Raw genomic sequence first — 26,864 nt, 5'->3', positions numbered from 1 at the left:
TGCTTCAGACAGGGGACCACGCCCTTGCCCTTGGGTCTTATTTCACATCCAGCAAGTCTCTGCTCAAGGGTGCTGTTGGAGTAGTGGACCACGCCCTTGCCCTCAGGTCTTAGTCCACGCCTGGCAAGCCTCTGCTTGTAGAGCCAGCAGGGGCTGAGGACCAGTCCTGCCTGCTGAACTTAGTCCACATGGAATAACCACTGTCCCATTGTGGGTGCTGTCAGAGCCAAGGGTTCTGCACCTCATCCCCCTGGACATAGCCTAAACTGAGGGTCACCATCACCACTGGTCATGCATAGTCATAACCAGGGTATTGGTCCTGCTCCTGTCGATTGTCCCTTTCTTCCCACACCCTCTTTCTTCCTTGTTAGTCACAGATTCCGTCCTGATGGTTGGCAGTCCATACTATGCCCAGATCTCTCAGGAAAAGACCAAACAATCAAAGGACAAGGGTCCTCTGTACTCTGCAGGGGGCAGAACTTCACACTGCCATGCAGCAGCAACGGGTGGAGTGGGAGTTTGGACTTGTGGGGGGAAATATCTGTTCAATTTTGTGTCTTACAAGGTGGTGTCTAGGTTCATAAGTGGGACCTCCCTGGAGAAAGAGACCTGCTGTTTAATGGCTCTCTCTAATGAGGTAAAATGAGAGGTCTTTTGTTCCCTGCTCACTTGAAGATAAGCTGTGGAGGGCCTCCTGCTTGGGGGAGGGGTCTCCAGTCCTCTAGTCAGTAGGCCTTGTACCTGTAGTTTATTTTCTTGAATGCTCTTCCTTAGAGTTATAGCTTGCCTCAAACTTCTTTCTTGGCTCAGTTCCCACCTTTGGCTTCATAGAGTCTGATTCCATCCAGTTTTTCTCTCTGGTCAGGAAAAGAGAGAAAAACCAGAACAAAAGGAAAACTCTCTGCTGAGGTTTCCTACTAGTCAGCTATCTTCCCAGAATTTCTCTCATGTAACTGACATTGTTCAAGGCTGGTGTGCCAGGAAATTCTGTATCAGAATTTTTCCTCCTAATTTTTTTTAATTACTGTGTTAGGAGTCACTCTTGGCTGTCAGCATCATAAGAGGGCAAAGGGAGGGAGGCAGGGGTTTGTGTGAGTGGGCCAGCATCTGGGAATCATCTGCCTTCACTCCATGCCCATAGCCAGACACATGTCTGGTGAGGGTTGGTCACTGTGCTCTTTGTGTGCAATGGTGCCAGATAGAAGTTAAGATTGATTCACAACCAGTGCCTGTAGCTTAGCAGCTAGGGTGCCAGCAACATGCACTGGGGCTGATGGGTTCAAACCCAGCCAGGGTCTGCCAAACAATGACAACTACAACCAAAAAATGGCCAGGAGTTGTGGTGGGCACTTGTAGTCCCAGCTACTTGGAAGGCTGAGGCAAAAGAATAGTGAGACTCTGTCTCAAATTAAAAAACAAACAAACAAACAAAAAAACACCCAGAACAAAAGAAAAACCAAAGCCCTGCCTGTGCCAGACCCTACGCAGCCAGCTTTCTGGTCAGCAGGTGCACTCAAAGCTCCTTCCTGGCTCTGGTCTGATCTTGGGTGTTTCCCAGTCTCTGACCTCTCTGAGAGCCTATACTGGGCTGGGGCCTTCAAAAAGACAGAGGCAGCACTGGCCCTGCAGGTCCTTGTAGTCAGTGATTCTAAGGCTTTCCAGTGGCCAGAGGATATCACTGGTCTTCTGGACCCAGCAGGACAACAGGGTCTGGCTCCTCTGAGCGGCTTCTTTCTGTGCAAATTTCTTTTTCTTTTTCTTTTTTTTGAGACAAGAGCCTCAAGCTGTCCCCCTGGATAGAGTGCCGTGGCATCTCAGCTCACAGCAACCTCCAACTCCTGGGCTCAAGAGAGTCTCCTGCCTCAGCCTCCCAAGTAGCTGGGACCACAGGCGCCCGCCACAACGCCTAGCTATTTTTTGGTTGCAGTCGTCATTGTTGTTTGGCGGGCCTGGGCTGGATTCGAACCTGCCACCTTGGGTGTACATGGCTGGTGCCTTAGCCACTTGAGCCACAGGCCCCGAGCCTGTGTGAATTTCTAGTGAAAGGATGTGATTTTTCTTCCTTGTTGCCTTTGCAGGAAATTGGAGGAGGAGAAAGTCATTGGGGCCACTTACTGCAAGAGGCTGGATGATCTGCTGCAGCAGTCAGACTTTGTGATGCTGACTCTGAGCCTTACACCCCAGACCCACAGACTGATCGGGTGCCGGGAGCTGAGGCTGATGAAACCCACTGCCATTCTCATCAACGTAGGCAGAGGTGCAGAACGGGGGAATTAAGGGACTTTTACTTTCTAAAGATATTCCTGATTTTTACTTTTACAGTGTTTTGAACCTCAAATTAGTAACAAAAAGAGAAGAATGCCACAATATGGGGGGATCTAAATCTCATCTCTTCATGGAGAGGAATTGGTAACGGTGTTACTTTGGCTATTTGATGTTTGCCCCATGAGCAGGCGGCCCTGTGTGGTAGCCAGTGCAGTGGCTGCAGGCAGTGCACTTAGAAGGATGGGAGTACAGTGGGGAGGCACCCCAGTGGGTGCCCAGTGTGGGCACAGCCAATGCCACGTTACACCAGGCAGCCTCCGAGGCTAAACTTCCCTGCTGGGAAGTTCTTGGAGACTCAGGTTGAGTGGGGCTCCGCAGGCCAGAGAGATAGCTTCTGGGAAAGCCCCAGGAGAAGCCTCAGGGTAAGCCTCTTCTGACAGCCATACAGCAGTTTCTCGGTGTCACAGCCAGGACCCTGTACATCAGCTTGGGGTCCAGGGCCACTAGTGGCCTCCACCAGAAGGACACTGTTTCTTTTGCTATCAGGCAGGTGGTAGCTGTCTCTTTACTCCTACACTGTGGCTTTGGGCAGTAGCATGAGATGGGCTTAGGTTTGCAGTTAGACATACCCGGGGTTGAGTCAGCACAGATGAGGTAGCAGCTATGTGACACATAGGTACGACACAGGACTTGCATGTCCTAACTACCAGCTTCAGTTTCCCACCTACAGAAGGAACACTGGCCTTGTTGGGTTGTTTCAGGGCTTAGGGAGATCATGTGGGTAGAAGACTCAGCTTTCTGTCTCGCACATGGTGGGCTCTGACCTGGTTTTTCTTACATCTAATATTCATAATAAATTAGACCTATGAAGTCTACATGTTTTTTGACAAACTTCTCCTTTTGATTTACATTTATTTATTTAGGACAAAGTCTTACTCCCTCACCCTGGGTAGAGTCCTGTGGCATCAGCCTGAGCAACTTCAAACTCTTAGGTTTGAGCAATCCTCTTGCCTCAGCCTCTCAAATAGCTGTGACTACAGATGCCCACCACAACACTCAGATAGTCTTTCTATTTTTAGTAGAGATGGGGTCTCACTGTTGCCCAGGTTGGTCTCAAACTCCTGAGCTCAAGGAACCCTCCTGCCTCAGCCTTCCACGTGCCTAAAAATTTTGATTTACCTTTAAACATGTCAGTGGAAGAGAAGTGAGATGTGTGAGAAACAGAAGGTGTGTTCCAAACTTCTGTTCTGCTGTGGCCAAGCTGTGGTGGTTACAGGGCTGCTTATTTTTGGCCTAGGTCTGCTGGTGGATCAGGATGCCCTGGTGGAAGCTCTTCAGACTGGGGTCATTTGTGCCGCAGCACTGGACGTGACCTACCCAGAGCCCCTGCCCAGGTAAGAGAGCCACAGAACCATAGTGGGTGGAGTCCTTAGACAAAACTGCTGTTGGTCTTTGCAGCCATGTCATGGAGCTACAGGGTCTTGGCCAGGGAAGGACCTAAACAGGCCTCTGTTGACCTTCCTATCCAGCCTGTGGCAACACCTCAAAAAGAAGCTCTTGATGCCCCAGGCAATGGCCATGGAGAAGGAAGCTGCATGAGATACCTCCCATATCCAGCTGTGACCCTCGGTATTGCCAAAGGATAAGTTTGGTCATTCTCGGTTAGAAATCTGTGCAGTTTCTATGTTTCACTTTAGTCTTGTTTTCTGAGGTTCAATATCCTCATACCATCAACTGTAACCTACATGATGCAATTTCTACCTTTTCCATTATCATCATCTTCCTAGCACTGTTAGTTTCCAAAGTCCTGTGAAAATTGCTCCTGAGAACCAAATGTGATGCCTGTGTCCTTGGGTTTGCAGGTGTGCATCAGCAGGACACATGTTATCTGATCCCCTGTTACACCCTTAACTTGTGAAGTTTTTAGTGAGATAAAACTGAAGTTGTTATTCCCTCATTGCTTTTTAAGTAATGTGTGGAAATTTATAGATATTTCATTTGCTTGTGTATTTTGACCCAAAGATCAAAAAGCAATCTCAACATAAATTAGGAAGCATGAGCATTGTAGACACTTAATGTCTAACTAACCTGGAAACCTAGAAGTTCCATGATCATTCCTGATGTTCTACTGAAATGACCTACTTATTAGATTCAAAAATAAGTCACAGGGCAAATACCAGGGTTATTCCCAAAATTTCATTTAACACAAGTGGTACATTCCCTGTGTTCTGTACAAAGCAGCTATCTGGCCTGTTACTAAATAAGTAATTTAATCTTTTACTGTCTCTTTGATACTAATCTTTTGATACAAATCTTTCATCTCTGTACTGTCTCTAACAAACTGAGTTTTCATCTTGGTTTGGGGGAGAAACTTTATTGCTGCCCACTATGGGTGTGCTTTACAGATAAAAAAGAATAGAATATTTTATAAAGCAAAATATTCAGGATTATTTAGTGACATTAAACATTCTTTGCTTTGCAAAATAGTTACTACTGGATTGTTTTTAAAAAGAAAAAATGGGCTCGGCGCCTATAGCTCAACCGGCTAAGGCGCCAGCCACATACACCTAAGGTGGCAGGTTCGAATCCCCAGCCCGGACCCGCCAAACAACAGTGACGGCTGCAACCAAAAAATAGCCGGGCATTGTGGCGGGCGCCTGTGGTCCCAGCTACTTGGGAGGTGGAGGCAGGAGACTTGCTTGAGCCCAAGAGTTGGAGGTTGCTGTGAGCTGTAATGCCACGGCACTCTACCCAGGGGGACAGCTTGAGGCTCTGTTTCAAAAAAAAAAAAAAAAAAAATGTATTTACTAATGGCACTAGTAGTCCCCAGATCACCCTTAGACTTAATGATCTGTCAGAAGGACTCACAGAACTCAGTAAAGCTATTGTACTCATGGCCACAGCATATTACAGAGGAAGGACACAGTTTAAAGTTATCAAAGGGAGACAGTACATAGGATAGAGTTTAGGACAGACCAGGCCCGAGCTCCCCTGGACTTGTGAGGACAGCACTGCCTATGTCCACCAATGATGTGTGACAAGACACACGAAAAATTCTCAGCCAAGGGAATGAACCTGAGCTTGGTGTCCAAGGGTTGGTCAAGTAGGGCTGGGAGCCTGAAGACCTGACCTCAGCTGCCTGGTCTCCAGCCCCTCTGGACATCAAATGATACCGCATACAGATGACCCAGGCGAATGGGTCACCATTAAAGACATTGCTAGCATTAGCCATATGGCATTGCTCACAGCCCCAAATATAAAGACACTCTTATTAGGCAAAAAGTCTCAATGATTCCACGGTGCTCTCTCAGGACCTGGTCAGGCCCAGTAATTTCTTTGGAAAATGCAGAATTGAGTACCCCAGGCTACCCTGCCTACCAGGTGAACCCTTTACCACATAGGCCATGCCCTGGCCATTAGCCTAGGCTTTCCTAAGCACAAAGGTCATATTTATTTGAGCATTTACATTTATTATAGTATTTATGTGACAGGTACAGCAACACTATCCATATGACTATGCCAATATTTGGAGGAATGGGATGGATTTAGAGAAACAACAAACATCCTCTAAAAGCCAAGCATAGAATTAACTAGGATTTAGCTGTGTCCGGTTTTTCCTTAGGCCACTCTCTATTGGTGTTACATCCCAAGAAGACTCTCATTCAGTCTCCTGAAATAGTCATTAATGTCAGTATTATCACGTGACTATTGAGAGGGCTCAACTGGACCTCACTGGCCAGGTCAGCACTGCACACTTTGCAGCATGGTCATGGTGCAGCCCAGTCTCACTGCAGGACAGATCATGAAGAATTGCCCAGACGTTTTCTGAACAGAATCAGGCCTAGCCTATGTACCAACTACTATTATGGACAAGGGTTAGTACAATTGGCCTGATTTGGTTACAGTCCCCAGGCTGGTACTGAGACTGGTTTCCAGGCCCCTCTTTCCAGGGGATGGACACAGGTGTTCTGAAAAGCTCCTTCCCCTTAACTACACTATAGGATGCATCTTCATTCCATCAGTCCTAGGTAAGGACAGTCACAGAGTTACAACCAGATCGTGGAGTTAAAGCAGTGGTTCTCAACCTTCCTAATGCTGCAATGTATTTTCATTGTTACAAAGGGGTGGCTGAGTTAAAGAGACCTAACAACTCTCAGTCTTCCTTGATTGATTTGTGTTCCAGAGATCATCCTTTGCTAAAACTGAAGAATGTCACTCTGACACCTCACATTGGAAGTGCAACGCATCAGGCCAGATGGCAAATGATGAGGGACATGACTGAGAGCATCCTGGCCTCTCTCAATGGCCTGCCCATTCCCAACGAAGTGCTGCCAGAGTGAGTCCCTGGGATGAGGCATGGCAGATTACACAGGCACAAATCGCATTCTGTGAACTTTATAATGTTCAGCTTAGTGTGCAGACTGGCGTATGTCATTGGGGCTAGATAGGCTTTTAAGGTAGCCATGGTTGCTGACTTTTATGGGAGGCAGCTCTTGAGGGAATTTCTGTTTTTTTCATTCATAAACTGAGCACAGAGAAGAATTACTTGTTTAAAGTTTCAATCTCTTCTCAGATGAAGGGATTCAGCCTGCAAATGGCTGAATTTGGATTAAAGCCCTAGACTCGGTTTTACTTTGAATTTGGATTTGCTCTGTGAATTTCCTAGAGGGCCTTTGTGAGGGAAAAGTTCTCCCACTACTCTCTCACAGCATGCTTATAACGCCAGCTACTCAGGAATTTCTCCTCAATAGCAAGCAAGTAATTCTGCAGTGGACATCACCTAGGTGACCTCTGACCCATTTCAACCCCGACACCATCCAACAGACCCCATGGGGGAGGGGTCAGGCCCACAACATTGTCCTCTTCCAGAGACTCGTCAAAAGTCTAGGGGCGGTGACTGTGGCTCACTAAGTAGGGCACAGGTCCCATATACCAGGGGTGGTGGGTTCAAGCCCAGCCCCAGCCAAAACTGCAAAAAAAAAAAAAAAAAAAAGTCTGGGCCTGCAGAACTTCTGACCACCCAGCTTCCCTGAAGCTTCACATTGGGCTTCCCATAACCCCTTCTTTGGGTTTGATTAACTTGCTACAATACGTGACTAAACTCAAGGAAGCATGTTTACCAGTTTATTACAAAGGATATGTATAATATTTTTATGAGACAGTCTTGCCTTATGGCCTACACTAGAGTACAGTGGCCAGATCATAGTTCACTGCAACCCTCAACTTCCAGACTTAAGCCATCCTTCCACCTCTACCTCTCAAAGGACAGGGATTATGGCCATGTGAGCCATCATGCCTGGTCCTGAAAGATGTTTTAAAGGATACAAATAAACAGATGTAGAGATACACAGAGTGAGGTCAGGAAGGAGGGTCCTAGCACAAGACTGCCTTGTGGGGCTGGGTGTGCACCCTCCCAACACTGGGGCTGTAGCAGGAAACCTACGCAGACAGAAGACTCCAGGCACCAGTTGATTAGAGGAAGAGAGTTTATTCGCCCGGGGGTAACTCAGAATACCATTATGTCTCCAAAACAGAGCCCCACCCACCACAACTCAATCTCTTGCTTCTCTTTTATCCACTTTTTAGGGTGGGAGTGCACATGAAGGTTATAAAACAGAGAGAGACATGACATCATCCTCAAAGTACTGGGCTCAAAGTGGAAGGCCAGATTCACCTGCATCCTTGAGACCAGTCAGACTACCTGCCCCTAAAGGTGACTGAAGTCCAGGGAAGTTACTAGGTTACAATCTAGGCCCCCTCTTAGGTCAAGGAAGAAACATACAGACAACAGAAAAGCTTGTGGCCTACACAGGGCAGCTAGGACAGATTCTTTTAGTTTCTTCCTTAGGTCAAGGAAGAAACATACAGACAACAGAAAAGCTGAGGCCTACACAGGGCAGCTAGGACAGATTCTTTTAGTTCTGCTTTTACTTTCTTGCCTCAAGACCAGTGCCCACTGCCCTCCCAAACACCTCTTCCAGGCCAACTGCCCAGCTTTCCGGACACCATCCTCTCGGGCCCTGCCTGGAGAGCTGTTTAGGTAGGCATGAACAAAGCATGGATACCTGCGTACAACTCTGACTAGACGAAAGGGTATGATCGAACACTAGCAGACCCAACAAGGCCAGTCTGCTCTCCTTGTCCTTGTTTCCCTGGTAGGGGCAGGACCCCTCAGGATGGAGGTCAGAGAACCTCCTTATGGCCAACTCTCACAAAAAGGCAGGGGGAAACCAGGGTTAACTTTCAGCTCTTCTTTCCTTCCCCAGGAAAAGGGGCAAGTAAAGGAGAACAGGAGCGTGTCAAGAGTGTCTGTTTCATGAGGCCTCCAGCTCCCAACACCGGCACAGAGGCTGGAAGGGGGTGCCACAGTGACAAGCTGGGCACAGGCACCCCCCCACGGTGCCAGGACCGAGTATGACACCACACGTTCCCCAACACTGTGGTCCCTACTCACGTGTTTTTTTCACACATCTCGACCAAGTTCTATGACTATAGGGCTGAGCCCTGCCCGGGACCGTTATCCGCTGGAGGCCGCGCCCACTCCCGGACGCGGTCAGCGTGGTGAGAGCAGTGGAGTCACCACGGCCCGCTTAGCCTCCAACTCTTGGGCTTAGTGATCCTCCGCCTCAGCCTCCCAGCGTAGGATCACAAGCCAGAGCCTTCGCGCTCAATCAGGACAGAGCGTGAGGTGCAGTCCTCGGCTCTCCAGCCCCGCCTACAGCCACGCCTCCACGTCTGCCGCCGGCCCCACCCAAATGCCAAGCCGCGCCCCCATACCACTGCCGCAAGTTTGCGGGACCCACCGGGCCACCACAACTCCGCCTCCGCGCACCTGCTCCGCCCACACACCGCCCGCCTCCGGTCCAGACATCGCCCGCTCCAGACGCCTTGCTCCTCAAATCCAGCCGTCGCACCGCCACACGCCGAGCGCCTCACGTCCAGACAGTATTCTGACCTGCACACCTCCCGCCTCGCGTCCAACGTCGTCCCGCCCACATACGCAAAGCCGCGCCAACCCAACGCTGACTTCGCTTCCAGCTGTAGCCCCGCCAGTACCTCGCGCGCCGCCCCCCCAGTTTGCCTATCATCCCCGCCTCCACGATTCCGCTCCTCTCACACACCGCCCACCTACTAACCAGCCAGCGCTCCGCACACACGTCGCGGTCCCGCCCACCCTCTGCGTCCTAACGTTAAGCTGCGCCCACGAGGCTGCCGGCCGGCCAGCCGGCCCACCCCAACACACCACTTCCCTGCCCACACGCTACAACCCGCCTCACCACGCTCAATCCGCCCACATTTGGCCCGCCTCCTGCTCAGTCCCCGTTTGGCCCATGTGCCGTGAGCCCTACATCCGGACGTAATCTTGCCTACACAACTCCCGGCTCACGTCTAGCCGTGTTCCCGCCCATACGCCACAGGCCCAGCCCACACAATCCACTTCGCTCCGGTCACACGCCGTGACCCGCTCGCAAAGTTACCAGCCGGCCCGCCCACAAACCACGGCCACACTTCTGCGGCCCCGCCCTGCCCGCACGCCCTGCGCCTCACGTTCAGACGTTGCCCCCTCTACATACCTCCGGCCTCACGTCCAGCCGTCGTCTCGTCCCACGCACAGGCCCCGCCCACAGGCCGCGCAATCCGCCTCCGCAACGAGCCTTCCGCCGCCAGTCACGCATCGCTCCACCCACGCCCTCCCATATGCCTCGGCCCCGCCCACACGCCGCAATCATCCCGTGGCGTCCTCGAAGCTGCCGGCCCTCCGGTCTTTTCCCTATGCCTCATGCCTTTCTGCCGTTCCTGTCCACTCGCCATGGCCTATCTTCAACATTCCAGCTCTGCCTACACGCCTCGGATGCCTCCCACACGTGGCCCAGGTGTTTCCAGCTTCCCTCCTACTTGCCGTGGGTCTTATCTCCAGACATTGTCCCGCCCACACGCCGTACGCCCTTCCTCCACACGTTGTTCCGCCCACATGCCGTGCTCCTTACGTCCAAACGTTGCGACGCTCTACAACGCTGCCGGCTGCAAGCTGGGACACGGTATCCCGCGCGCCGCGGGTCCTGTGTGTTGTCTCTCAGGTCACGTCCGGTGCGCGGCATGTCGGGTCTGACCGGCCGGCTGTGGAGTCCCCACGCAGGGCTCTGGGCGTTGCTCCGCACCTGCAATGCCGCGCTGCTTCCAGGCCGCGCGCGGGACCTGCACGGCTCTTCAGTCTCTTGTGGCAGCAAGAACCTGCTCAAGAAATTTGCCTCGAAATCCAAGTAATGCCGCGAGGTTGTGTGCGCGCTGTGGGTATCTGGAGAGGGGCGGGTGTACGCGAGGGGCAGGAAGGGTATTCTACCCCGTACCCCGGTGCGCTTCGTGACCTTTTTTGTCGGGTTACGACTGAAAGATAAGCGACAAGTTGGCTTCTCGCTATTAACACTTGCAGTCTGTCCACCTAATCTTTTTCTGTTTTCAAACGTTTGTGGGGTTTAAAAAGAAAAAAGCAAAGTGATAATGTTTATGTCAACTTTGTCGCCATAGTATTTTTCAGGAGGAATAATAAAGGGAAGAAAAAATATAAGAATTTCCTTTGAATGTTAATGTTGACTTTCTGTGGGGTCTTCATTGGAAAAATAAACCTCGTCCTGATAATTTGTTATAATTAGTGAACTGACATTGCTGCATTATTGTTAACTGAAGCCCATTTCCCCAGTTCTTATCTCAGTTCCGTTTTCTGTCCCAGGACCCCATTCAGGTTCCATATCACCATTCATGTCTTGTCTACTTAGGCCCGCCCAGACATTGTCACTGTCTTTTCCCATTTATAATTTTTTTTTTTTTTTTGGCCGGGGCTGGGTTTGAACCCGCCACCTCCGGTATATGGGGCTGGCGCTCTACTCTTTTGAGCCACAGGCGCCGCCCAATCTTTCCCTGCTTTTGATGACTGTGACAGTTTTGAGGATTGCCGGTAAGGTATTTTGTAGGATGCCCATCTATGGAGTTTCTCTGATGTTTTCCTTATGATTAGACATGGGCTTTGGAGTTTGGGGAGGGAATACACTGTGAACGTGACTCACACTGCTGATGCTGGCCCTGGTCACCTGGCTGAGGTGTTAGGTCTCTCTACTGTAATGAAACCGTATCCCCCATCCATACTCTTTGGGAGAAAGTCACTATTTGCTGCTCATATGTTAAGAGTTGTGTTCATAAATAATTTGGCATTCTGCATGAGAGATGTATCTTCTCCCTCATTTATTTATTTATTCATATCAATATGGATTCAGGGGTTAAAATCCAGTATTATCTTATTTTGCTCTAGTTGTTCCAGCTCTGACCATTAGGAACTCTCTCAGTACCTTTGTCCCTTTGACATACCCTATCATTGTGGGGTTGCCGTGTTTTCGTGTGTGTTTGTGTGTGTGTGTGTGTTTAGCACTTGTACTTTGTGGCACTACAAGATGCTCCAAGTTCACCTTGTATATTCCTGTAGCAACCCCAGAATTGCTCATTCTCCAAAGAGCCCTGGTTCCTTTTATTGGAGAGTGGTGTTAGAAATTTATGATATGGGTGCTGGGCATGTTGCTACTGGAGTGTGTGTGTTTTGGGCCTTCTCATCTGACAAAGCAAAAAATACATGTTTATACTAAACCTCACGTGTGTACTCACGTATAAACGTTTTTGTGTGGCCTTGGACTCCAGCTCAAGCACACACCACAGGAATCATTCTAGCCTCTTCCCTTGCCAGTCTGGAATTCCCCCTCCATTAGTGAGTGTGGTGTCCACTGTCTGCTGTGTGCTTGCTGAGTTGCAGCATCACAATTGTTCACCTCTTCCTCCTTGGGAAACAACTTTATCAACTAGAATATAGAATTAATGTACGTGTAGTCATTATGTTTTGAAAATCTAATTTCTCTACCCTTGGGATCAGAAGTGGACTTGAAGTAAAAATATGAGGTGAATTAACACCATGTTCATGCCCTCCCCACAGACCATGTTGTTATCAATTAAATATTGACGTTTTCTAGAGCCCTGGAAACAGAAGAACTGTGTCAGGCGGCACCTGTGGCTCAAAGGAGTAGAGCACTAGCCCCATATGCCAGAGGTGGTGGGTTCAAACCCAGCCCCAGCCAAAAACTGCAAAAATAAATAAATATAAGACAATGTCTTACTTAAAAAAAAAAGAACTGTGTCCAAGTTTGGCTCTTTACAAACAGTTGTGGTGTCATAACCTGTTGAGTTAACATATGTCGGTTTTTCTTTTTTAATTTGCTATCACTATCTAGCATAATTTTTATTTTCTTCCTGTAGAAAAAAATTTTGGTATGACGGTCCTTCCTTGGGGTCTCACTTGGTAAGTATAGTGTGGTAGCCATAATGTTGATAGGAGTCCAATTTTAACAGTTGGTGAAATTCTTGCTGGGCAGTCTTTTATAATAATTTCTATTTTAGAGGGAACAGTAGCCTGTATGGATGGGACTGGATGCCATTGGTAACATGAAATTTTGACCTTTTCAAAAAAATGTACTGACAATAACATTTTCTAGAAAGTCATAATTGTTATTAAGTTATGTTATAGTAATATCCATTAAATTTTTAGTGTGTGTGTATATTGTAAAAGCTTATACAATAAATGGCTCTCATTAGAAAAAATAAATGTGTATACCAATAACTACTGAATTGAATTCTTTAATAGAGTAAATTTTATAGTGTGTGAATTGTACTTCAATACAATTTTTTTTTTAATTTATGCTGGTGTCCAGACGGGGTGGCTCATGCCTGTAATCCTAGCACTCTGGGAGGCCAAGGTGGGTAGATTGCTTAAGCTCAGGAGTTTGAGACTAGCCTGAGCTTGCTGGTCCCATCTGTAAGAAAGTAGGAAAACTAGCTGGGCATCATGGTGGGTACCTATAGTCCTAGCTACTCGGGAGCTCGGGAGGCTAGGGCAGGAGGATCGTTTGAGTCCAAGAGTTTGAGGTTGCTGCAAGCTGTGATGATGCTGTGGCACTCTATCCAGGGCAACAAAGTGAGACTCTGTTATTCATATGTGTGTGTGTGTGCATACATACACCCCTCCACACAAGCAGTACTTTTAATCTTGGAGGACCACCAGGTAAAATCTAGAAGGATCTGGCTATAAAGCAAATATATTCACAAAAGCTGAGGTGCCTGAGAGCAGTATGTTTTACTGAGAGCAGCAGTGTCTAGTGATCTGTTGAGCTCGTCCCCAGGCCCCTTGGCGAGGGTCATTGAAGTCTAGGGTACAGTTGTAATGTTGGTCTTGTGTGTTCTTATTTTTGGTGGAGACTTACACACCATCACCATCAAAGTTCGAATTCCTGATGAAGAATACTTCAAAGAAAGCCAGGAAGGAAGACCAAGTGCGCCTGAGGACTCTGAATGGCCTCCTCCACAAAGCGCTCACTGACCTGCTATGCACCCCTGAAGTGAGTCAGGAGGTCTACGACCTGAGAGTGGAGCTCTCCAAGGTATACTATAGGGCCAAAGAGCAGAAATTGAGCTGAGGGCGGCAGGCCTGGCACTTAGTTCACACGGCCCATTCTTGCCCTAGAATTAAAGCATGGTATCTTTTCTCTCACAAAGTCTTAGTTCGGAGTTGCAGAGTAATGCTTGGTCTGGTTATCTGAGCACTAAAGACAGTGCTCAATTGGTGTCTTCTGTGCAGAACAGAGGTTTCACTGCATATAGGCAAGGGGTCCTTTGACATTGTCCTGGTACAATGTTAGGGGTTTTGGTATGTTGTCAAGTGTAGGAATACATCTGTCCTTTTAACTCAGGACAGAAAGGAAGGAGATACCTTCTTCCACCCAACTCAGAGTGAGGTTAGCTAAAGGGAAATCGGGTGGATAAGTGGCACTAGGGCATTTTCAATGAGTATCTCAGTGCAAATGGCCGTGAAGCCTGTGCTGCAGGGTCAGTTTAGTTAACTGAGGGGCTGGCAGGACTTGGACAAGAGGCAGGAGAGACTTTAGGTGCAGTGGTATGCCCCTGGGACTTGGGCTTTGGGGTAGGAGAGGTATCTGGAGCTTTTGTTTTCATCTGCTGAACATTGTTTGTCTTAAAAACCCTCATAAACTAAAAAGTGATTGGTGGGTGGGTGGGTCGCAGGTCTCCCTGACTTCAGACTTCTCAGCTTGCCGCGTGTACTGGAAGACAACTCTCTCCGCTGAGCAGAACTCACAAACACAGGCCACCCTACAGAGAAGCGCTGCACACATGAGGTGAAGGCGTTTGCTTCCTAAATGTACTTGGCTTTTTGCTTGCACATTAAATTTCCTAGCTGTTTCTCTTGTAAGTGGACTTACTTAACTTCTCACTAAATATTTTTGTATTTAAGGAAAATTTTAGATTTTTTGGAATTCCAGAGTGTAATTTGCATTTTCATATATGCTATAATCTGGGTCAGCATTTTAAAGTGTGGTCCAGGATCCCTATAGATCCAGCGGTCCTTTTGGGAGTTTGTGAGGATGAGAGATCCTTTACTTTTCTGCTGCGTTTGCACTGAGGACACAAGCCTCAGGGGAAGGTGCTGGTACCTTGTTGCCAGCCAGAGCCTCAGAGCCAGACATCACATGCTCACAGGAAAAGACAATGCCACTTTTACTTCAGAATATCCTTAATAAGCAAAAATTATTCATTTTTTAAAATCTTGACTCTGTGTGTTTTCTTAATACTCTGTGTAATGGGAAGCATACACAGACCACCTAGTGTCTGCTCAGGAATGATGGTTGTGGCAGGGAGAACACTAAACAGAAAAGAATGAGTGAGCAGACCTCAGGTCTGAGTGTTTTGGGAGACATTCTCTCAAAAGCAAGTGCATGGACCTGTCACTTCATGGCATTCCACTGATCATATTTGTTGCAAATAATTGAATTTAAGGTTTCAAGTGACAATCACAATTTTGGAAAACTTACATTTACTGCTGTGATAGCTTCTGAGTACTTGGAAGACTCTTCTGAAAAGATTGGCATTGACACTAACAAATGTAGTGTTATATAATAAATCTTGTAACCGTGTCAACATTTAGGAAGTCTGAATAATTTGGTAAGCTATTGTTTTCTAAGTGACCCATGTATGAGATGACAAAATCACACATGGGGAGATCTAAAGTGCCAGCTGGACCAGTGGATTTCAGCATGGCAGAACATGACATGTGGCTTGGTATGGTTTTAGATTCCATGTCATAACTAACCTTTAGTAAACTACCAGATGTTGGGCTTTTGTGTAGTATCAAGGAAGATCCACACTTTCCTGAAGGTTACTAATATGCTCTTTTCCCAGTCATGTTTATCTTTGTGTAGCCAGATTTTCTTGTATTCCAGTCAAAGTAAGGACAGAATGCAGAAGCAGTGATGCGATCCCAGCTGTCTTCCATTAAGCTAGGCCTGGGCCTGGGGAATGTGCCAGAATGTAATAATGCCATGCTTCCTGCTGTTTTTTTTTTTTTTTTTTTGCAGTTTTTGGCCAGGGCTGGGTTTGAACTGCCACCGCTGGCATATGGGGCCAGCGCCCTACTCCTTTGAGCCACAGGAGTTGTTATCCTTTTTTTTTAATCGAGACAGAGTCTCACTTTGTCACGCTCAGTAGAGTACTGTGGCATCATAGCTCACAGCAACCTTAAACTGTTAGGCTTAAGTGATTCTCTAGCCTCATCTTCCCTACTACCTGGCACTACAAGGGCCTGCCACAAAGCCCGGCTAACCTGCTGGGTTTTTTAATGTAATACTACATATATGGTTATTTTTCATTTAAAATGTCCATGTGAGCATTTAGTGAGTTTAGTATTTTAAGTGACATTATTTATTTATTTATTTTTGAGACAGTCTCACTATGTCGCCTTTGGTGGAGTACTCACAGCAACCTTAAACTCATGAATTTAAGCGATTCTCTTGCCTCAGCCTCCCAAGTAACTGGGACTTCAGGCGCCTGCCACAACGTCCAGCTATTTTTTGTCGTTGTTGTTGTGGCAGTTGTCATTGTTGGTTAGCTGGCCCGGGGTGGGTTTGAACCCACCAACTTTAGTGTATGTGGCTGGCTCCGTAACCACTGTGCTATGGGTGCCGAGCCTTAAGTGACTTTAAAAAGACATGATTTTTCAATTTCTGAATTAATTTCTAGTATATTAAATATTGATAAAAACCTACGCAAACAGAAGTTCTTTTGGATCCTCAATAATTTTCAAAAATGTAGACTTTTCCTGAGACCAAAAATTTTGAGAATTGCTGAACTGGCACTAATAAAGAAGTTGCTTAGTTTTCTCTTCAGTGTTAAACAGAAGTCAGACTCACCAGCTAGTACATGAGAGCTGAATTCCTCCTCTAGGCTCAGCCCCTCCCTTTTTCCCTCTGGCCTCCTCACCTTTTTTGGTGCCCTGTTTTCAGGGGAAGGGGCAGAGACTGGGAAGTTGTCCTTGACTTTGTCACATAGTCATCACTGACATCTCTTATAGCAATCCCTGAGAATCTCTCAAATTGTGTGTCAAAGAATGGCCAATTTCATCTTTTACTATTTAAGAAAAGCAGGAAAATGAGAGATTTCCAACAGGTGTTGAAATAGCATTGCTTTCTGATTTTAAGCCAATCAGAAAATTTAGTTGAGCTGAAGGTCCCTCTTCCCGGCTCGATGGTCACCTAAGGTTCATCATAGCTGAACCTATAGCCGTCTGCTGAAATCTGCATACCTGTGTTCTCTGGGCACCTGTGCTGTGCCTAGACTTGACTGTGGTTGGTTTGCTTTGCATGATGTAATACAAAGGTCCTTTCTGAAAATGCAAGATCACTTCTGAAATCTAGGTCCTCGAGGATTGTGTCCTGCAAGTGATTGTCTACTGAGTGGAGGACAGGCTGCTAGAACACAGGCCTGAAGCCCAAGGCCTGGGTGGTGCCCAGAGACAATGCACTTCAGGTCATGTTGTTTATAAGCATCTCAGAACTACACTGAGAGAATTACAAACAGCTGCAGTTATAATGCATTTTATAGCCCTTTGTGGTGTGGTGTTGGGTGAAGATGGCTTTTCTGGATTTACATTTTCATCTTTGAGTACTGCAGTAAACCTCTCCTCCCTCCTGGTGAGTCTTTCTGTCTTCTGCTCTGTGCTGTGTTACCTCATGACTGAGCCTGCAGTGCACCTGTGAAGACCCACTCTCTCCCCAGGCACCTTCTGATGTCCCAGCAGACACTGAAGAACATGCCCCCAATAGTGTTTGTTCAAGACAAGGAAAATGCAGCCCAGGTGGAAGTAAGGTTTTTGAATAATTAACTCTTTATCATGTAAACTTTCATATGAGTGGAAATTTAAATTTAGATTTCTTTTTTTTTTTGCAGTTTTTTTGGCTGGGGCGGGTTTGAACACACCACCTCCCGTATATGGGGCCAGTGCCCCACTCCTTTGAGCTACAGGCGCCACCCTAAATTTAAGTTAATTTTTAAATATTGAAAAGATAATATAGTTACCTTGTTCCAAGCATGTAGTGGTGACTGCTTTTTTGGGTGTAATTTTTTATGTTTATCACTGTAACAAAGAAGTAAATGAAATCTATTCCTCACCTCAGAAACTGGACACTCTGGAGGCCAGAGCTGCCCTCCTGTGCTTGCCCCTACTTTGCATTTCCCTCCCTTCAAGTGACCAAGCTTGTAAGGTTTACATCTGCCCTGTGACTGTGTTTTTATCATGATGATCCTTGCTGACAAGTTAATTGTAAAGTTAAAAACCTGTAAATATGCACGTGTGTGTGTGTTATTTTATTTATTTATTTATTTTTGAGACAGAGCCTCAAGCTATCCCCCTGGGCAGAGTACCGTGGCACCATAGCTCACAGCAACCTCCAACTCCTGGGCTCAAGCAAGTCTCCTGCCTCCGCCTCTCAAGTAGCTGGGACCACAGGCGCCTGCCACAACGCCTGTGGCTGTTTTTTTTGGTTGCAGCCATCATTGTTGTTTGGTGGCCCGGGCTAGATTCGAACCCGCCACCTTAGGTGTATGTGACTGGCGCCTTAGCCACTTGAGCCACAGGCGCTGAGCCTATTTATTTATTTTTAAGACGGAGTCTCACTCTGTCATCCTAGGTAGAGTGCCATGGTGTAATCATAGTTCACAGCAACCTCTGATTCTTGGGCTTGAGCAGTCCTCCTGCCTCAGCCTCCTAAGTAGGTGGAACTACAGGCATCTGCCACAACACCTAGCTAGTTTTTCTATTTTTCATAGAGACATGATCTCGCTCTTGATCAGGCTGGTCTCAAACTCCTGAGCTCAAGGAATCCTTCCGCCTTGGCCTCCCAAAGTGCTGGGATTACAGGCATGAGCCATTGCACCCGGCCCATATATGTCTCTGTGTGTGTGTGTGTGTGTGTGTGTGTGTGTGTGTGTGGTGTGTATATATGTGTGTGTGTTTGTGTGTTTTTTTTTAATCTGGGTGGTGGTTACCTGGTTGTAGTAAGGTATGTTATGTCTTAGAAAAGTTTTCCAAAAATCAGCAAATAGCATTTATAACATTATAATTATGCAACTATTATTCACTTGATGACCAGACAGGGTTTAGACCCACAGAAAGAAAAGAAGACATTTGACATTTTTGTCTTCTGTTACGCATTGTATAAGTAACATTACATTAGGCAGGCAATGATCTTGACAGATCTGGGGTTTCCCTTCCTAGTTAGAAAAGGAAGCCAAGGCTCGGCGCTTGTGGCTCAAGGAGCTAAGGCACCAGCCACATACACCTAAGGTGGTGGGTTCAAATCCAGCCCGGGCCGCCAAACAACAATGACGGCTGCAACCAAAAAAAATAGCTAGGCGTTGTGGCGGGCGCCTATGGTCTCAGCTACTTGGAAGGCTGAGGCAGGAGACTCGCTTGAGCCCAGGAGTTGGAGGTTGCTGTGAGCTGTGATGTCACAACACTGTACCCAGGGGGACAGCTTGAGGCTCTGTCTCAAAAAAAAAAAAAGAAAGAAAAGGAAGCCAAGGAGTAGAGTGACAGTCCTCCCTGTGAAGGGTTAAGAGCAGCATAGGTCACAGCAGTGTGCTGCAGGACATTAGCGAGGCCTTTCTCAGCACCTTCTTGGGATCTCCAAGTGAGTGCCCACCACAGACTCCTACTGCCTTTGGAAGGGAGGTTCCACCCAGCTCTGTTGGTTCCTTCCCAGAAATGGTCACTGGATGGGGAGGCACAGGCTATCTTGAAGCTGGCTGCCACTGCAAGGTGGGACCTGAAATGCTCATGTGGCCTACTCAGAACATCCCTGGAGGATAGAACAAGAAACAGGCAGGCTAAGATTTGGGCAGGATAGCATCTAGTGAGGTTTGGGCTGCTGCCCCAGTATAGGTATATCACATGTGCCCAACAGAGGTGCAGTTTTCATGGTCAGTTTGGGTCCCTCCACCATGACTCCTGACAGACTTCCCAACATATTTTACCTTGTCTTCTTCGGAAGCTTTTTGCAAACATAGACGTTCTGTGGCAAAATTGAAGCATTTTGTAAAACTATGTTAGACAGGGGCGGCACCTGTGGCTCAAAGGAGTAGGGCACTGGTCCCATATGCCAGAGGTGACAGGTTCAAACCCAGCCCTGGCCAAAAACTGCAAAATAAATAAATAAAAATAAAGAATGATGTTTAAAAAAAAAAGACTACGTTAGACATGAGTAAATGTTATTTAATTCAAGTAATGTTTAACTGATGTTTTCATAAATTTGACTGTTGATAAGTTTTATTTCTTGTGTATTTGTTTTATTTTTTCTTTGAGACAGTCTTGCTCTATCACCCATGCTGGAGTACAGCAGTATTATCATAGATTACTGAAGCCTTGAACTTCTGGGCTCAAGTGACCCACCTCACCCTCCCAAAGTGATATGACTATAGCCTCATGGCACTGAGCCCAACCAGACTAACATTTACAGTTTTAAATATAGTTTTGTGGGAGTCTTTTTTATTTGTTTGTTTGGTTTTGGTCGGGGCTGGGTTCGATCCTGCCACCTCTGGCATATGGGTCCAGTGCCCTACTCCTTTGAGCCACAGGCACCGCCCTTAAATGTAGTTTTGAAAACGCCTTACTTCATTATCAGAGAAAATGTGATATGTTCAAATAACAGTAAGGTGTTGGAAAGCACAGGCTATTGAACAAACCCTAGTATTTGGGGAGAGTCAATCAAAGGAATTTTATAAAATTTGATGGAAAGATCTGTGATTGAGACCACACAGAAGGAGGAGTGTTGGAGCTGGGTAGAGCCTAGCCCTCATGCATGTGTGGAGGGGCAGGGCTCACCACTCTACCTCTGTTCCTTTTCAGATTGACCACTTATTGGCCATAGCTGACTTTGGACCCCAGGAGGGAGAACATTTTGTACAAAACGACTTCAGGTAATACATGTGAGCATAAGTTTTAGTTCCAAGGGTAAATTCCAGGTGTGCTGTGGTGGTTTTTCACGGAGGCTGCACAGCTTGTGCAGACCCCTGGCATTTGCCTGGGACCCAGTGTCCACCTGCAGCAGGCCTGTTTTGGGCCCAGTGCTGTTTGCAATGAGGGCCTCAGTAGTCAACCCAGCAGTGTTGTCAGGACTCTTCCAGTGAGGAAAGGGGTCTCTTGTGAGTCTCTCATCCTTTTCATTAACTCAACACGTTTTTGAGTGCCACCTAGCACTGGCTTGCCACTGGCCCTGGTCTGGCACTTAGAACACATCTGTAAATAAAAAGCAGTGCTCTCTGTCTCTGGAGCTTGTAGACATCATAGAAGAATCAGTGCATTGGGGATCTGCAGGAAGGCAGGGCCGGCAGATTGGGAGTGGCCCATGGAGGTAACAGAGCCTGGGAGATGCAGGGGTGTTTGGGGGTCTGGTCCACCCATACAGATAAGGACAGGATCTTGCTGTTGTCCTCAGACAGCAGTGTCAGTGTTGCCTAGACATTGCTCCAGTGTGGTTCTTCTGGCCTGCCAGGGGCTTCTGATGCTTCAGCATGAAAACTCTGGAGCCAGACAAAGCCCTGCAGAGAGACCGACAGCCCAGCATGTCCGGAGTCAGGGAGCTGAGACAGGGTATGGGAAGGCCCGGGGGGTGATGGGACCTCTTGTGTGTGTTGCTGTCTGTGCACAGACTCCTCTAGCTCATCACAAAACCTGGGTGAGACCTGAGTGACCAAACCTATAATTCTTTCTGTTTAACTGGCCTGGTACACTGGGCACGTTTATTAAAAACCAGTTGAAGAGGGTGGTGCCTGTGGTTCAAAGGAATAGGGCACCAGACCCATGTGCCAGAAGTGGCAGGTTCAAACCCAGCCCTGGCCAAAAACTGCAAAAAAAAAAAAAAAGAAGAAGAACAGTTGAAGATGCATTTAGTGTTGATACAGGATGCCACATCAGGACTGTGCTGTCCACTGGGTACTGGCTCTGGAGAGGGCCCAAGCCCATCCCCACCCTCCTCCATTGCCCTCAGGTTGATGCTCTAAAGCAGTGGTTCTCAACCTTCCTAATGCAGCAATGTATTTTCATTGTTAAAAAGGGATCGTGACCCACAGGTTGAGAATTGATGCTATAGAGAGTTCAGGAGTGAACAGATGAAGAGCACCATGTGTGGGCATCCAGGCAAGGGTACTATGGTCTGGGATGCAGTTTGTGCTTTGTGTGAAGGCTCCTCTTCTCGTCTTCCAGGGACCCTGATGCTCCACCACTGTGTGGCACTGCGGAGCCTGCTGCTCAGTCCAGTCTGTATGGGATCGATCATGAGGCGCTCAACAAGCAGATTGCAGAGTACAAGAGGAGAAAGGAGAGCAGGCAGTGGCACACAGCTGGGCCTGGGACAGTGGCTGAGCTGGCAAAGCAGATGATAAAGAAGAAGGCCAAGCCCCGTGGAGACCAGGACAGCTCCCTTAGGAGTTACCTGGCAGGTGGGGACGACCTGGACGATGCCCCAGGCTACAAGTGCCACCTTCACGACTCAGAAGAGTGGGAGGCAGAGAGAGGAGGTAGCACAGATCAGGGCCGCTGCTGGGGAGCCCGGGAAGAGTAGACCACACAGCACCACCTCTGACTGCCATGGCTACAGAATGTGGACTCTGCCCAAATGTGTTAGAGAGGGTCCACCAGCAGGAGGCACAGCGTACAACCAGGGAGGCCACTGGTGGTGTCATCTGCTCTGTGCTTCAATGTTTCCAGGCTTTTCCATGTATCTAAACATGGTTTCCTGTAGGAAAGTCACTGGTGGTTAAATTAAAAAAATTAACAGCTGGCTCTGCACCTGTAGCTTAGTGGTTAGGGTGCCGGCCACGTACATTGCGGCTGGTGGTTTCAAACCCCACCCAGGTCTTCCAAACAACAATGACAACAACAACAACAAAAATAGCCAGGCGTTGTGGCTGGCGCCTGTAATCCCAGCTCCTTGGGAGGCTGAGGCAAGAGAATCACTAAGTCCAAGAGTTTGAGGTTGCTGTGAGCTGTGATGCCCTCACTACCTAGGGCATAGTGAGACTCTTTCTATATATGTAAATAAACAAACAACTGAAATGAAACTGAAACACACAAAATGAAAATAGTAAAATAGCATTTCACAGATGGTAGCCTGGGCCCTTCTCCCTGCACAGCTGGGCCAGCGGCGCTGAGTTCTTGGCCCGTGGGACTGGACACAACACTGTGGAGCCCCCACCTGTCTAGAGCTGCCAAGCCTGACCCAGTATCTGGGGCTCTGTCCTCTGACCAGATCTCTTATAGTTTCCACTCCTGGTTGAGGCCATGGTTGAGCAGAATGTGTGAGTTACTGAGTTTGATGGGGCTTCTTGGGCTCCCCTGCCCATGACATGGCCCCTGTCACACCTGAGCAGTCACAGCCTTTCCTTTTGGTACCTATGGCCAGCTAGTGTGTATTTCCTAAAGTCCACCCAAATATCCAGCAGATCTGGTCTTTGCCTTCTAAGGGATATAAGCCATAAGGAGCATCTATCCTACTAAATTCTTTATATAGCCTCCAAGGCAGACTCATTTTACTGTTTACTGGAAGAAAGACACACCACACCCTGTAGATGATCTTTTGGTCTGGCCATTTCCCACAATGCCCAGGCCCTCACTGTCAAGTTCTAAATTCCCCACGGTCTGGGAACCAAACTAGCTACGAGGTCAGTGTTGGCTCCCTGAGCCCTTATTTCCTAGTTTCCTACCAATACCATGGGACTAGGATTTCTTATGTGTTACTGTAAGGCCTGAGATGGCATACAGAAAGCATTTGAATGTGATAGGTGCTTGCTGAGTGGGAGGCAGTCTGCTATGAGAGCAGGTGCTGAAGTGGGCCATGTGGAGACCTCTGTGGCGCCCCTCACTGAACTGACAGTGGTGGGTCCCGGAAAGGAATTGGGCAGAGACCAGCAGCAGCCAGTAGACAAGTGTACCCCTTCCCTCTCTATTCTGCAAGAGCTGTTCACATCACAGTAAAAACATGTTTTGAGTTGATCACAGTACAGTTCCCAGGGTAGGGCTGGGCCTGGTACTGGCCAGAGTCCCTCCATGGTCCTGGAGTGAGGCCAGTATTGGCACCTGAAGGTGACTTTCCTTGGTGGGATTTCCAGTGTTATCCCTGGGACAGAATCTCCAGCTCCCTCAGGACTCAGGCTCCTTTCCTCCCCATTCCATTGGCTAGGAAGGGAAGCCTGTTTGATATTAAAAAAAACTTCAGCTGTAAAAAACTTCAGCTTGTAAAGCTTCCAGCTACCTTGAAGGAGAAAGGGCTTGGGTGGATTTGTGGGGGAGGAAAGAGGGGATGGGTAGGAAGAAGGGACAGGTGGAGGAAGGATGGTACATGCCCACATAAGGGTATAGGGAACAGAGACCTTTCAGTGCTTGGCTTGTAGCAGGTGCAGAGGGAGAGTGGGAGCAAAGATGGCCCCCACATTTTCTCTCTGCTTTAGACACAATGACCATAAATATCTGTGTTCTGACACTGGCAAGCATATTGAAGTAAATTAATTTTCTATTTCTAAAGATAATTTTATGTATTTTTTCCTTTTTTGAGACAAAATCAGACTCTCTCTGGGTAAAGTGCCGTCATCACAGCTCACAGCACCCTCAAACTCTTGGGCTCAAGTGATTCTCTTGCTTCAGCCTTCCAAGTAGCTGGAACTACAGGCACCTACCACCACACCCAGCTATTTTTAGAGACAGGGTCTTGCTTTAGCTTAGTCTGGTCTTGAACTCCTGAGCTCAAGCAATTCACCAGCATCGGCCTCCCAGAGTGTTATGATTACAAGTGTGAGCCACCACAGCCAGCCTAACTTTGTTTTCTTTTTACAGCAGTGGTATATGTTCTCTGTCAGAAAATCTATAACATGATACCACCAAAATAAAAGAAACGAAAGCCCCATGTAATCTCATCTCCCAGAGACAAGCACTGTTAAATTTGGGTGCAGAGCTGGATTTTGTGGGGGATGTCTACAGTCCCATCACTTTGGGAAGCCAAAATGGTAGGACTACTTGAGCTGAGAATTTGAGGCTACATTTGCCATGATCATGCCTGTGAACAGCCGCTGCACTCCAGCCCAGGCAACACAGGGAAACCCCATCTTTAAGGACAGTTGGGAGAGCTCAGCGCCTGTAGCACAGTGGTTACGACTAAGATTGGCAGGTTAGAACCCAGCCCAGGCCAGCTAAACAACGACAGCTGCAACAAAAAATAGCCGGGCATTGTGGCGGGCACCTGTAGTCCCAGCTACTTGGGAGGCTCGGGCTTAGGCAAGAGAATCACTTAAGTCCGAGAGTTTGAGGTTGCTATGAGCTGTGAAGCCACAGCACTCTACCAAGGGCGACATAAATCTGTCTCAAAAAAAAGAAAAAAGGGCAGCGCCTGTGGCTCAGTGGGTAAGGTGCCAACCCCATATACGGAGGGTGGCTGGTTCAAGCTCGGCCTCGGCCAAACTGCAACAAAGAAAAATAGCCAGGCGTTGTGGTGGGTGCCTGTGGTGGGCGCGTGTGGTCCCAGCTACTCAGGAGGCTGAGGCAGAAGAATCACCCTAAGCCCAGGAGTTGGAGGTTGCTGTGAGCTGTGTGACACCGCGGCACTTTAACGAGGGCGATAAAGTGAGACTCTGACTCCACCACAAAAAAAAAAAAAAAAAAAAGGAACAGTTGTGGGGAAGGAGTTATATACGTTTCTAGCCTTTTTTCTGTCAACGTATTTACAAATGGGATCACTGCATATACCTCTTTTAAGATAAGTTTTTATTTTGGGATATTCCAAAATGTACAGAGAAGTAGAAGTCAAGTGTCTAGTATAGAAAAGTTTTTCTAAACCATTTGAGTCAGCAGCTTACTTGATAACCTAGAACCACCGTTGATGTGTATTTTTTTAAATGTGTATTTCCTAAAATGTCCTAAAAACAAGGACATTTTCTCACAGAACCACAGTGCAACCATCAAAATCGGGATATCAACACTGACATATTAATACACCCCAGACTGGTTATATAATTTGTGGGGCCCCATGCAAAGTGAAAAAGTAGGGTACCTTTTTTAAAAATTAATAATTTTAAGATGGTGAGAGCATGGAGTTAAACCACATGTGAGGCTTACATGGCACACGTTGCCCACTCACAAAGCCTGCTCTGATGCCAGTAGTCCTCAGACCCCTTTGAGGTTTGTCATTTGTCCCAGTGATGCCTTTGCTGCCAAGGACCTGCCACCCCATGGATCCTCTCTACCCTGGAGCAACTGTCCCGATTCCTTGGCCTTTGTGGGGTTCTGAGGAGTGCAGCCCAGTCATGTGGAGCACACAGCAGTTTGGACATGCATGGTGCTTCTCATGACTAAATTCAGGACTTGCTTCTCTGGCAGGGACGTCAGGGTAGCAACATTGTGCCTCAGTTCTGGGCTGTCAATTCCTGGCCATGTTTGCACATCTGTCAGGCCCACTCCGTGCTACTAAGTACCTCTGAGGTACTAGATAGAATCCACACATCCTGCCCCATCAGATTTTAATTTTATTTGGTTGTTTAGTCAGCATGAACTTGAGGTTTTCTATTTTACTCAATAGTTAATACATTCATATGTTTTGATGCTTAAATTATCCCAACTTTGGCCATTGGGAACCTGTGGCTGCTATAACAAATTCGCATAAACTTGATGGCAGAAATAATAGAAATTTGTTGTGTCACAGCTCTGTGACCAGAAGTCCGAAATCGAGGTGTGGGCCGGGACTTTCCCTCCCTGGGCTCCAGGGAAGGGTCCTTCTGTTTCTTAGGCCTTGCTTGGCTTGTGAATGCTGTTGTTATTTTTGGAAATAAAAGAGTATACACGTATATATTTATTTCTCCTTACAAGGTAGCATATTGTACATATTCTTCTAATGCTGGATGTTGTCACTTAGTGTGATACCCTAAGCCTCAGTATCAGCATGTAGAAAGCTGCTTTCAGGTTCCCAAATGGAGTCACTTCCTCCGTCCCAGTACGCCTCTGCTCACTCTCTTTTCTTTATTCCATTAAATTGTCAAATATACTGCATTTTTATGCATTCTGTAATATACAATCTACATATTTTCTACAATTTCATTAAATCAGTTAAGTGAAGAAAAGAAAAAAGGACATACTTATTCTGTATTTTATAATTATATAACCATTACTGATGTTCTTGGTG

General features: G+C 47.3%; 2 protein-coding genes across 6 annotated transcripts in view; both read left to right on the top strand.

Moving 5' to 3' along the window:
- The window catches only part of LOC100965497 (glyoxylate/hydroxypyruvate reductase B-like), a 34,125-nt gene extending 27,221 nt beyond the window's left edge, over nt 1-6,904 (top strand). For 4 of the 5 annotated variants that reach the window (XM_023512378.1, XM_012804317.2, XM_023512376.1 and 1 more), the window contains 3 exons: nt 2,079-2,257; nt 3,563-3,659; nt 6,449-6,904. In XM_023512378.1, coding sequence (XP_023368146.1) covers nt 2,079-2,257; nt 3,563-3,659; nt 6,449-6,605 — 433 coding nt within the window. In that variant the 3' untranslated portion in view covers nt 6,606-6,904. Of the gene's footprint in view, nt 1-2,078; nt 2,258-3,562; nt 3,660-3,794; nt 4,770-6,448 lie in introns of those variants that run through there. The other variant, XM_023512379.1, reaches the window with a different exon arrangement.
- A 3,102-nt stretch (nt 6,905-10,006) lies between these two features.
- On the top strand, nt 10,007-22,491 carry RBFA (ribosome binding factor A). Its single transcript, XM_003788445.3, has 7 exons — nt 10,007-10,526; nt 12,559-12,601; nt 13,554-13,736; nt 14,377-14,489; nt 17,422-17,506; nt 20,549-20,619; nt 21,905-22,491. Exons 1-7 carry the CDS (start codon nt 10,039-10,041, stop codon nt 22,260-22,262), a joined length of 1,341 nt encoding a protein of 446 aa, XP_003788493.2. The 5' UTR covers nt 10,007-10,038; the 3' UTR covers nt 22,263-22,491.
- The last annotated feature ends 4,373 nt before the right edge of the window (nt 22,492-26,864 follow it).

This window comes from Otolemur garnettii, unplaced genomic scaffold (assembly GCF_000181295.1).
Source record: "Otolemur garnettii isolate 467f Iridium unplaced genomic scaffold, OtoGar3 scaffold00027, whole genome shotgun sequence".
Lineage (NCBI taxonomy): Eukaryota > Metazoa > Chordata > Mammalia > Primates > Galagidae > Otolemur > Otolemur garnettii.
The sequence above is the reverse complement of the archived record's forward strand: the minus strand, read 5'-3'. Positions and strand labels throughout refer to the sequence as shown.

Coding starts and splice junctions, on each gene's coding strand:
- RBFA (XM_003788445.3), top strand. CDS start 10,039: ATGCCTCATGCCTTTCTGCCGTTCCTGTCCACTCGCCATGGCCTATCT. Junction 17,507..20,548: donor AAAATGCAGCCCAGGTGGAA/GTAAGGTTTTTG, acceptor GTTCCTTTTCAG/ATTGACCACTTATTGGCCAT. Junction 20,620..21,904: donor TTTGTACAAAACGACTTCAG/GTAATACATGTG, acceptor CTCGTCTTCCAG/GGACCCTGATGCTCCACCAC.